The sequence below is a fragment of the Malurus melanocephalus genome, unplaced genomic scaffold (genome assembly GCF_030028575.1).
Source record: "Malurus melanocephalus ecotype Western Australia unplaced genomic scaffold, MMel_1.1 scaffold_457, whole genome shotgun sequence".
NCBI lineage: Eukaryota > Metazoa > Chordata > Aves > Passeriformes > Maluridae > Malurus > Malurus melanocephalus.
The window spans coordinates 321,896-333,718 of NW_026623689.1; the positions used below are offsets into that span (position 1 = coordinate 321,896).

Genomic DNA, 11,823 nt, shown 5'->3' on the forward strand with positions numbered 1-11,823 from the left:
GTAACTTGTGGATTTGGTACGCAGAAATGCCAAATTTTAGTAGTTTGTTTGCAGCTTGTACAGGCTAGTTACAAGGCCACGTTGGATGGGGCTTAGAGCAGCCTGGGATAGTGGAAAGTGTCCCTGCCCATGGTGGAGTGTTTGCAACTAGATGGGCTTTAAAGGCCCTCCCAGCCCAAACCAGTCTGATTCCATGTTTCTGGGAGGCTCAGGTGGTTCTGACAGTGCAGCTCTGTACTTCATGTTTGGATGCTTAAGCCTGTCTGCCTCGTGGAGAGGGATTAGAGTGGAAAAACACTACACTGGGAACAGCTCAAGTGAGAAGTTTCAGGACAGATAGTGAGTTGTCAGTAAGCTGCAGAATTTATCCATTTTAACCTAATTTTTCACTCCATGCTCATGRAAATTCTTACAATTCTGTTGTTTTGGTGGTGCTGCCCTAGCTTTGTGCCAGCTTTGTGGGAACACTGGTGAAGGACTGGTTTCCCTGCATGGCTTTTGCAGACTGTGCTAGAGGAACATTGCTGGGCCTCAACTCAGAGCTTTTGTGGTGCTGAGAGAGGAGCCAAAGTTCCAGAAGTAAAATAATTTGCTTTGATGAGCTTCCTAAAAGCCAGAGCAGGTATTAAAGCCTGCGTCCAAAGCGATCCTGGAAGATCTGTGTAGGACTTCCAAACAAACGTGGAAACTGCAAGGGAAATGTATTTTCTTGGTGTTCAAGGTAGCTCTGGTGGGGTGAATTTGTAATTTTAGGGTTAGGGTGGAGGGTGCTTGCATGACACTTCATGTGCATGTGAAAACACTGCCGTGGACGTTGTGGAGCACATTGAAGGCGGCTGAAGAACCAGCCCTTTCACTCCTCCTGGGTTTGAAAACGTGAAACTTAAACCTTCTCCTCCTGGGCCCTGTTGATCTATTTGTAGATATTTGTCTCTAGAAAATGTGTGCTCATCTGGTCATGCGTTCCCAGCCATCTGCTCCTGGCAGCCTTCCAGGCCTTCCTTATTAGCATGAGGTTGCTCAGCACTCTCTCTGGGTTTCTGGCTCCAACCCCCCCATTCCTAACAAAACATGCCAGGTTCTGGTGCCACTGGGGCACAGGGTGGTTTTGMTGTGGCCACCTGGGTGCTGTGGAGCAGCAGGAAGGCCAGTGATTTCGAGTTTTGGGAAAATGGAGCCTCTGAAACATCTGTGCTAACGTAACCTGGTGTTCTCTCTGTTTTTCTTGCAGTAGTATTTTACCTTTGAGTAACTGTCCCCAGCTGCAGTGCTGCAGGCACATCGTTCCAGGGCCTCTGTGGTGCTCCTGATGCCCCTCACCCACTGTCGAAGATCCCCGGTGGGCGAGGGGGTAGCAGGGATCCTTCTCTTTCAGCTCTGATATATAAGGTGAGAAAGATTTAACATATGAACATTGACTCGTACCTGTGTTACAGCTGTGTTCGGTTCCTTTCACAGTCTGATGAGAATAAATACAAAGAACTCCAAGATAATAAGTGGGAGAACGGGTAATTTTTCAGGGGCTGAGCTGCAAGCAAGGCTCTCCTGCTTAAATATCACCTGTTTATTAAGAGATGAGAGACCATTGTRCAGCAGATCATTCACCAGCCTGTCCCCAGGGGCCTGCTGCTATTGTATGCAGAGCCCACATTATCAAAACATGAAAGGGCTTCTGGAAGGTCTGGCAGAGAGAGGAAGYGGGAAGCAGAAAGGTGAAATGCAGCAAGGGAAGGGTTGATAAGCTCTTTCCTGTGCCCTGGTCCGGAAGGTGAAGCTGTCAGGGCCTGGGAGCTGCCTGAACCGAGGTGCAGATGGGAAAGGCTGCTGCCCGGCTCCCAGACAGAGGTGTTTCTRGAGCATGAGCACAGGCAGGGCAAGATCAGGAAAGGTTTGTGTCTGCAGACTTGGCAGCTCTCTCGTTTTGTGTCCCTCTTGATTCCACAGGACCTTTCCTTTCCAATGAGGAGACCTGGCTGCTTCTTCCTGTAGAGTGATTGGCATTTGTGTGCTTTGGCTCACATCTGGCTCTTTTCTGGGACAAGGGCTGCTCTTSCATTTGGATGAGGCAGCCTGAATTTATGCTCACTCTGCAGATTCGGCTGTTGAGCCAGGGGTGTTGTCATAGGTGTTAGACCTGCTTGTTAATGAGCCCGTGGGTGGCGCACAGACGTTACATGATGAAAAGATAGAGGCCCTTTTGGGGCCAGACAGCTCCCAGAGTCTCCTCTTGGAGTTYTCAAAAGAATCCCATACCTCATGGTTGCTTTCCGAGTTTCCTTTGGTCGATTTTTAGCACTTTCCTCACCTGCTTCCCTTGCAAAATAATCAGCCTCTGAGCTTCCAGTGACAAGATCCCATCAGTTTAATGTGAATTGTCACAGATGTTTGGGGTTACAAACTCCAGAGAAGYAGCACAGTGGGCTTCCTGTCACAGAAAGAAGGTACAAAAATAGCTTCAGGAGGGCTCAGGACAAATAATGAATCCCCTCTGGATGGGCAGTGGGACCCTGCAGCCAGAGCTCCTGCCAGCCAGCTTTGMCTTCGTGTGCACCAGGCAAGGCCCAGAGGCAGGAAGTGGGCTCAGTGTGGAGGAGGAAGGTGGAATCACAGTTTGGAGACTTTGGGATGTTTGATTCCAGTGCAGCCTTGAACTTGCACAGATTTTGGCAATGCTGTGTAGGCAGGGGAGGTTGTCATCCAGATAGCTGCATCCCAGAAATATGGATGGAATTCTTCCTGGATTCATTGCTTGACAAAACTAACAGAATCTGTCAGAAAAATCAGCCTCTTCTGTAACAAAGAATCATGGAATGGTTTGGATTGGAAAAACCCTCTAAGRTCACTGAGTCCAGCTGTTCCCCCAGCAATGTCATGTTCACCACTAACCCATGTGCCAAATCCACAGGGCTTTTAAATGCTCACCTCTCTGGGCAGCCTGTGCTAGGACTGGACAGCCCTTTTGATGAAAACATTCTCCCTAATATCCAACCTCCCCTGGCATGGATTAAGGCCATTTTCTCCCATCCCATTCCTTGTTCCCTGGGAGCAGARCCTGACTCCCACCTGGCTGCACCSGCCTGTCTGGGAGTTGTGGAGATCCAGAAGGTCCCCGCTGAGCCTCCTTTTCTCCAGGCTGAGTTCTCCCAGCTCCTCACCAGACTTGTGCTCCAGATCGTCCCCCAGCTCTCTTCCCTTCTCTGGCCATGCTCCAGCCCCTCAGTGTCTGTCTTGGAATGAGGGACCCAGAAGTGACCCTGGGAATTGAGGTGGGTCAGACCTTGGCAGGACTTTACAGGTCTCTGCCCCCTGGGTCGCCCACTCGCTCTGGCAGCACTGCAGTTACAGCAGCGTGAGCTTTTCAGCCAGCAGCCACCATCATGACCTGGAAAGGCATCTGGATCCAAAAGCTTAAGTCGTTTTTCCAGCTGTGTCAGCTGTTCCGGTCCAAGGGGTGACCTTTCTGCCTGCCTCTGCCGGTGCCTGCAGCACTCGGATACAGCCCTGCTCTAAACTGGGGCTCCCTCTAAGTCTTGGCATTTTTGTGTCAAGAGACTTACGGCTCGGCACTCAATSCAGGGAGCTTTGCTGGAGCTGGGAATGCCACAGTGACGGGTGCCAGTGCTGCGCAGCCGGGACGTGCCCTGGCTGGCAAACTTGGCACGAGGCTGCAGGTGTAGCACGTGCCAGCAGCGGCTCCTTCCACGGCTCTCTCCAGCCACTTGGCCGGGGTGGATCATAACATCCATCCTTCCTTCTGACCCTGCCAACATGCGGGGGCTTCTCCTCGTCCTTCCTGGGACAGCCCAGGAGCAGAGCTGGGCTGGAAAACCTTGTGCTCAATGAATTGGAACGRAGTGGAAGTTGTTCCTTGTGGCTTTGCATTGCTGAAATGGAGCCGAGGGCTGGGGAGCCAGGGCTTGGGCTGGGTAAAATTCAGAGTCTGGTGGTGGGGGATTTTGTCCACAGGAACGTGGCAGGGGGGGTTTGTGTGGGAATTTTTCCAGGGTGAACGAAAACTGAGCGTTTGTTGTGTAAACAGGATTTTGCTTTGAGCAGCTTCCAAAGAATTTTGAGCTGCTGCTGCTTCCCAGGAGCAGCCCACAGAGCCCTTCTCTTCTCCAGCATCTCTGGATGGCTAGAAATAAAGTGTCAGCTGCCCCAGCCAGGCTGTGTAAATGTGATTCCCACTAAACCAGGGGAACTGGTTCTGTTAATCCCTTTGGCTGTGCTGCCTTTGGCTGCTGGGCTGTCACAGAGTTACCGTTCCACTGTTTCAGTGGAACAGCCTCGCTGGGTTCAGAGCACTGGACATACAGCTCTGGGGACAAGGGAAATGCTGAACCAAATGGCTCAGAATGCTTTTCTCTTCCCATGGCAGTGCCGTTCTTCCCACCCCAAGGCACACCTCCCATGTGTCAATCCCAGCCTTCTTTCCTTACTTTTCTCACCCTGGTTTTGGTTTTGTGAGCAGGGGAAAGCATCATCTGTGAGCTTTTCTGGAGAGAAGGATGTTTTCTGGAACAGAAATGCTTTCTGCCCTGAAAAAACAACTATAAATGCTCCTGTAAAGTCACTGCTGAAGGATACCTACATAAGCCCCTTGGATTTGTTTTTATTAAATACCTCTGTACTCAACCCTGCCTCTGCTGGCTCCATCACAGCCTGACCTCATTGGAGCAACTTAGTCCATTTCTTGGTGCACTCAGCCACTCAGACTTCCTTCAAACTCGATGAATAAACTTATTTCCTACAGGATATTTATTCTGGTGAAGTGTAAACTTGTTTTTCAGCTCAGCTTTGTGGGTTTTCAATGAATGGCAGCTTCCTCTGCTCCACTTTCCGAGGCCAAGCAGCTCCCARTTTGCACATGGTGTTACTTTGTGAATGTCCTCAGTGGCTTCTCTGTCATACAATAGTCAAACCAAGGGGCATCTATTTTAAGACAGGAGGTAATAGGAATTAATGCACTGGGACGGTGGCTTGAGGAGCCTGGAAAGGCTTTTAAGGAGCTGCTGCATTAATCACTCTGTTAAAATAAAATACCTGGAGGCTGGACAGCTGCTCACCCAATGACCCAGTGGAGTGAAGCACTGCCCATTCATCTGCTGAGGAGGGAGGGAGACGTGGCTGTGCAGGTGCTCTCATGACTCGGGAGCAGAGCAGACATGACCTTGGATATCTGCTTTACTTCTGCCTTTCAAAGCAGTGCAGGTGTCTGTGAATGTGASGAACAGGGACACACAAGCTGTCACCAAACACAGGGGACAGTCCAGCTTCACTGCAGTGACRGCATTAACTCAGGGCTCTACTGTTTCACTGGGGCTCTTTGCACTGAAACATGGAAATCATTACTGGGCAAGCCGAGTGCCTGCAGGAATTGTCTGAGCTTTAACCACGGAATTGTTTTCTAGGAACTGCTGAGCTGATCCCAAGCGATCTGCATGCTTGGCATTCTTGTGGGGCAGTGCTGGGGAGGGMTGTGTGTGTTTGTGGTCTCTGGAGAAGAACTCCTCACAAGCTTGAGATCTGCTCTGGGATCTCCCTGTGCTCTGTGTTTTCCTCCTTACACCAGGAGGTTATAATATCTGGGAAAGCAATTTGTGGTCACTCCTGGAACAGAAGGACTGTGTTGGGTTGGGGGAGGCACCGAAACTGGTYGAGCTGCGGCAGCAGAAGCTCTGCCAGTGTGTTGGGTCCAATTGTGTTCTTGGAAGGGCAGTTCATGAATCACCATCAGATGTGGCTGGAGCCTGCGGGGAGGGAGTGGAGTCTTGTACTCAGAAATTTACTATTACGTCAATATTTAAAATTAAATTCCCTTAACAGGAAGAAATGGCTAGAAATCACTCTGAGGGCTGAGAACTCTGAAGGGAAAAGTGTAATCTTCTCAGTAATACCCTTAAGACCATTCCTTTGTATTTGCTCTCTCCAGTTGTCGTCCCCTGGCTATTCAGGACATTACATTTTTGTTTTCCCAGGATGAGAAGATCACTGTTAGCCAAGATGTCCCAGTGCACGAAGGGAAGCCTCACATTGTCCACTTCCAGTACAAAGTCACAGAGGTGAAGATCTCCTCCTGGGATGCAGTGCTCTCAAACCAGAGCCTCTTTGTGGAAATCCCTGATGGATTATTAGCTGATGGAAGCAAAGAAGGGTAAGTTCTGGATCCCAAAGTTGCTTCTGTGGGGCAGGACTGTGCTTACATGGGTGATTGTGGATGGATGTCCCATCCCTGGAAGTGTTCCAGGCCAGGTTGGACAGGGCTTAGAGCAGCCTGGTCTAGTGGAAAGTGTCCTTGCACATGGCAGGGGATGGWACAAGATGAGCTTTAAGGGCCCTTCCACCRCAGACCATCCTGGGATTCCAAGCTGTGTGCAGGGAGAATGGGTTGTAAAACGGCAGCTCCATTGGTGGTTTGTGCACATTCTGCTCCCTTGTCTGCAGAGTCCCCCATAAGGARTATTTTCTCCCGGTGACATTCCAGATGAGTTACCATTTTTGAGTCCCAACACTAATTAAAACAAGCAATAAATGAGCAGAGCGAATCTTTGCATGCTTTGATATGGAAAGCCAACAAGCTTTTCTCTGATATTTTATTATTTTTTTCATTTTATTTTTCTGCTGGCCACTTGGCAAGACTATCTTGGCAGGTTTTCCTCTCTTTCAGGGAAGGAAAAAACCCTCCATCCTATTGATGCTCTCCTTGTCAGTAGGTGGATCTGCTGTTGGAGCGCTGCCGCACTGGCGCTGGGCTCTGCCAGGAGCTCTGATTTTTCTCTTGGCAGAATCTGGTCATGTTTTGTCCAGACAGCTCTGCTCTGGGAAGTTTGTGTAGACGCAGCTTCCAGAGCAGCTCCTTCCTGCCAATTGCCGTGCCAGAGGTCTCTGCTGCAGCAGAGATGGGGCTTTGCTGGATTCCTCTGTGGAGCAGTCAGCTCCTCCTAAACCTCCAAGAAGGCTTCATCCTTCAGTGACACGAGTTAATTAAGAAAAACCCGTCGTTGGGCACCTTCAGGAAGTGGCAGTGTTGTTGCTGTCTCACACTTGTCTCATTTGACTCCGAGTCCAGATAAATGTTTGTGTAATTTCTCTGGTTGGCCCGTAAATCTCTGGGCTCTCCGGGGAGCAGGTCCTTCTGGGAGGGGATTTATTTGCCAGTGTCATTGTGACTTAAAGCACAATTTTGTCAGGTTATTTTTAGCTGGGTGAAACAGCCGAGGAGAGGCCATAATTAAAGTAGTTCATTAACATATTAACAGGACCCTTGCAAATTTAATCTCCTGCACTGCGCTGACGGCTGGTTAATGAGATGTGGAGTGAAGGCCTGTTTGTCACTGCTCTGGCAGCGCCAGTGGTTACAAGTGACAGCAGTGGCTAAGCGTGCCACCCTGGGGGCTCRCAGAGGGGTTCCTGCAGCACCACTTCCATCAAGAGGTGGCAGAAATAATCCAGCTGGAAAGGCAGGAAGCGAGGATTCAGGGGGCAGCAGCTGTGCCATCCAGCGATGCGCTCAGGAATGGCTTTGCCTGCACACACATGCCCTGGGGATGGTTTGTTCTCCTTTGCTGCCTGCCAYGAGCTCAATTCTGGGTAGTTTTCTTTCCCGAAAAGCACAAAACCCTCAGATCCCCCATGTACAGTGCCAGGGAATGCAGCCTGGCCCGGGAGCAGCTGCGATATTCCGCTTCCTGCCTACAAAGGCTTCAGTCCCAAAGCACCACGGGTGGGGAGGGTGCTTGCGGCTGCGAGGACAGGGACTTGTTGTGACTCGGAGCAAGGACAGCTCTTGGATCTGCAGGGCAGGAAGCCCATTGTTTCAGCACCCATTGTTCACTGGAAGGGGACTGTAAACAATCTTTGTGTCTGAAAACATCCAAACACTTGATAATTTGATAATACTCAGGGGCTTCCTTGGGACAGGACTTCCCAGGGCTGATGTCCTTTTGTCTTCCCCCTCCTTGGCAGGTTGTCAGCACTGCTGGAGTTTGCTGAAGAAAAAATGAAAGTCAACTATGTCTTCATCTGCTTCAGAAAAAGCAGAGAAGATCGAGGTGAGGGCTGGCCCTGCACTCAGGTTTGCTCCTGACATTCCACACAGTGCTGCTGAAGCTGTAGAGAAACTCGGTAATCCCAGGGCACGACCCACAGGACCCTCCTGGTGCAGGGGTTGTTATGTGCTGAATTCTTGTGGGAATAGTTTCCTGAGAAGGAAATAAGCCCTTTCTGGAGGGCGAGGATGAGGGTGTGTTGTGGTTTCTCCAGCAGACCTTCTGCATGGGGCTTGGAGCAACCTGGTTTAATGGAAGTTGTCCCTGCCCATGGCAGTGGGGTGGAACTGGATGAGCTTTAAGGTCCCTTCCAGTCCAAACCAGTCTGGGACTCCATGATAAGATCTGCTTTGCTGTCCTGCCATTAAATACTCYGGTGCTTCTAAATGCTCCTGAAAAAAGCTGCTCCTGAATGATTTGGAGGGATTTCCTCATCCAGAATCAGTTAACATTGCTCTTTTGGTGAGCAGTGAAGTCTCTGTTTGGCACCAACCTGCTGTGGCTGGAAAATGAAACCAGGGAGGTGTTATTAGATGGAAAACAAGCACTTAGAGCCTGTTGCTCTGAAATTCATYGGCTTTTTAAAGATCTCCTGGCACTTTTGTCCTTCCCAGGCTTACAGGTAATCCTGGCGCTGGTTCAAGATGCTTAGGGCTTCAGGGGCTGCATTAGGATCTAAAGATAGATGTGTTGGGTGAGGGATTATAACCCTAGGGGCTGGAGGAGGTACTAGGCTGGGGACGTGTCACCCTAAATCCCACCAGACTCAGGCTGTATCCTGGCAAGTAATTCCAGCCCCAATGCTAATTTTACTCGGCAGCTTCATGAGCTGCACTCTGGCTTCTCCGAAATGAAAGGCCTTAGTAGAGCTAAGCTGAGCTGAGCCCRAGAAGATGTCATCATCCCATATTACCATGCCAAGAATAATTTCCAAATCAAGTCCTGGCTGTTATGTCACCACCAGTGCCAGTTGCGTAGGTGGCCCCCRCGGAGGCTGGGGACAGGGGACAGCCAATGCCAGCGGTTGTTTTAGGAGTTCTAGAGTGCTCCAGATCCTGGCTCCTTGTCTATGCAGCTGAAATTCAGTGCTCCAGGAGCTCCTCCACATGGTCACTCAGTGTCCTGGAGCTGTGTAGGGATGGACACTGCACGAGGGTGAGTGTCACAGGTCACAGGGAAGCCATTGCTTCAGTGACACAGGCACAGTGTCAAGAGAACTGTGTCTGACAGCCCCAAGGTGTGGGGACTTCTGGGCTGGCCTTGCTCTGAACTCTCTCACGTAACCCACAGTGGTTTTCCTGGGGTCCCACCCCCAGCTGTGCAGAGCTGTCTGGAGTCTCCACTGAGCTCCAGGACCTCTGTGTGGAGACAGCAAATGTCCGCCTCGTCCCTGAACAGGTTCCTGTTGCTGTCTGTCCCACTGCCAGCACTCCAGAGGTGCTGGAGCAGGATAAAGCAAGGGATGGCCACGTGCACCTTGRGAAAGCAGGGATGTACAGCTGGTACAGGCAGACAACCAACCATTGCTACTTCTCACAGGGGACAGAAACATTGCAGGAGAAACAAGGACAAAGCTGCTCCGCTGCACAGCTAAAATCCCTTCATACTTAGGAGCATCGATGAGCCCAGGAGGAGACAAAATCCCCTGTTGGAGAGGGCTGTGCTGCTCTGTACAGGGAGCTCTGGGTGCCCTCACAGAGGGTGTCCTATGGCTCAAAGGAGAGGSGGGTAAAGAGGATTATTCCTGCTGGTAACAGATCTCCTTCTCTTTGGTAGCTCCACTCCTGAAGACATTCAGCTTTTTGGGCTTTGAGATCGTGCGGCCTGGCCATCCCGCTGTCCCATCGCGGCCGGACGTGATGTTCATGGTGTACCCCCTGGATCAGAGCTCTTCCTCTGACGAAGAATAGCTGCACAGGGGGACTCCAGCGGGACCCCAACATGCTGTGGAGGGGAGAGAGGGTTCCACCTCCTTTCCTGAGGAAAGGGAAGCCAAGCTTCTGTTGGACTGCATTTCTCATTGTTAGATTGGGCTGTGTATCCCCAGAGTTGACTCTCATTGAAACATTGCCTAGAGAACTATCTATCACACATGTAACCATCACTAGGAAAAGGAAGATGTTTATGAACTGGCATAGGAGCTCTTCCCGTGCAGCTGCATGGTGTGGGAGCCCCGGGGTCGGTACCACCTCCGGGACTCCTCTGAAGCCGTGTCTGCCTCCTGCCCGCCYGGCGTGGGCTCAGCTGGGACACGACCTGTTCATTTCCCACTCAAGACTTCAAAAACAGCCTGGTTTGGTGTGGGGCACGTGCAGGAGACGCTCAAGTTTATCCTTTAACACTACATTAAACCCCCCGTGCGTCTCCACTCCGATGCTGGTTTAACTGCTCTAACCRTTTTTTCCCTTTTTTTGAAACTTCTTGCTCTTCCAGCTTTTGTTTTATGCGGTCTTAACCCTGTTCCATGTTCCCATTGCACTATCACAGCGTTCAATAAAAGGGGCATTCAGATGAACTTCACACACCTGGGGCTGCTTATTTGTGAGGAATGCTCTCCTGACCTGCACCAACATAGTTGGAATGGTCCAAAGGGCCAAGCAAAGCTCCTGCCTTTACCCTCCACCCCAGAACGGGCCCAGAGCAACCCTAAGTTTTCATTTCTGCTCCTGCTCACCTTCCCACAGGAATGAGCTCAAGGCTTGAGATGCCACCAGTGCTGTATCCAAACCAAAGGGTTGTGTGGGGGCTGGCATGCTCTCCTGATCCAGGGGCTGTTCTGGGAAGGCCGTGGTGCTGGCAGGAAGGCACAGCTCAGCCCAGCCTTGTCCAGTGCTGAAGAAGAAGGTGCCCTGTCCCTGTGGCATGGACTGTCCTGGCTGTCTCTGTCAGGCTGCAGGGAAGGGGGATGTGTCCCAGGGCTGTGACCTCAGCTCTTCCTGGCCTGGCKCCTTGGTTGTGGGAGTGTCCCTGTTGCACTCTCGCCCTTTGGCAGAGGATTCTGCTGGAAGCTGGACCTGAGTCATTCCATAACCATCAAGGTCAGTGTTTGATGTGGGAGAAAAGCACGGCTGGGAKAGGAGTGTGTGTGAATAAATCAGCTTTGGGTCTCTTGTCCTCTGTCCCCTCCACACAACCAAGGGGCCAAAGGGAGCTCTGCTCYCTCCAGTAGCACATGAGACCCTACCTGGCTTTAAAACCCGAGCTGGGCAGTGCTGATGGACTTCAGACACAGGATCCTTTGGGAATGGGCTGAGACTGCTGAGTGCTGCTTTSTCGGCTGGAGAAGGGCCCAGTTTYACCCTTCTTGCAGCTGGAGGTTTCYGCCACTCCAGCCCGAGACTGGCGTGTGCCAGGGGCCTGCTGCCACCCCAGGGTGTCCAGGCTGGCACATCCCAGGCAACAGGGTGGGAACCACTTTGCACCTTTGAACTGGTAAAATGGACTGGTAAAGTGCAGGATTCTGGTCACAGGAGCTGGAGTGAGGCCAATCCGCACTCTTCATTGTGCTGGAGACACGAGGCTGTGCCACTGTGTGCGCTCTCTGACAATTCCAAATCCTCTCCTGCCTTGCCTCGAGTAAAAGTGGGCAAATGTGGATTTCTCAGATAAAATGCTGTCAGAAACACCCTCTGGGAAATCTGGAAAGTGTTTCTGGTGTCCCTGGGTGCTGCCTCACACACGGATTACCTCTGGCGAAGCTGAAAGAGCCAAGCCCTGCCCTGCTCGTCCAGTGCCTTCTCTGCCCCGGGGCCATGGTGTAGGGCAGAGCCTTGGT

At 51.3% G+C, this 11,823-nt stretch overlaps 1 protein-coding gene across 1 annotated transcript; it reads left to right on the forward strand.

The window, feature by feature from the left end:
- Window positions 1-1,184: 1,184 nt before the first annotated feature.
- Window positions 1,185-10,570, forward strand: OAZ2 (ornithine decarboxylase antizyme 2; the record flags this gene model as incomplete). Its single annotated transcript, XM_057380511.1, is given in 5 exon segments — window positions 1,185-1,307; window positions 1,309-1,389; window positions 5,979-6,154; window positions 7,966-8,051; window positions 9,825-10,570. Coding segments are annotated over 5 exon segments (600 nt in total), but the record flags the coding sequence as incomplete, so codon positions are not given.
- Window positions 10,571-11,823: the final 1,253 nt, after the last annotated feature.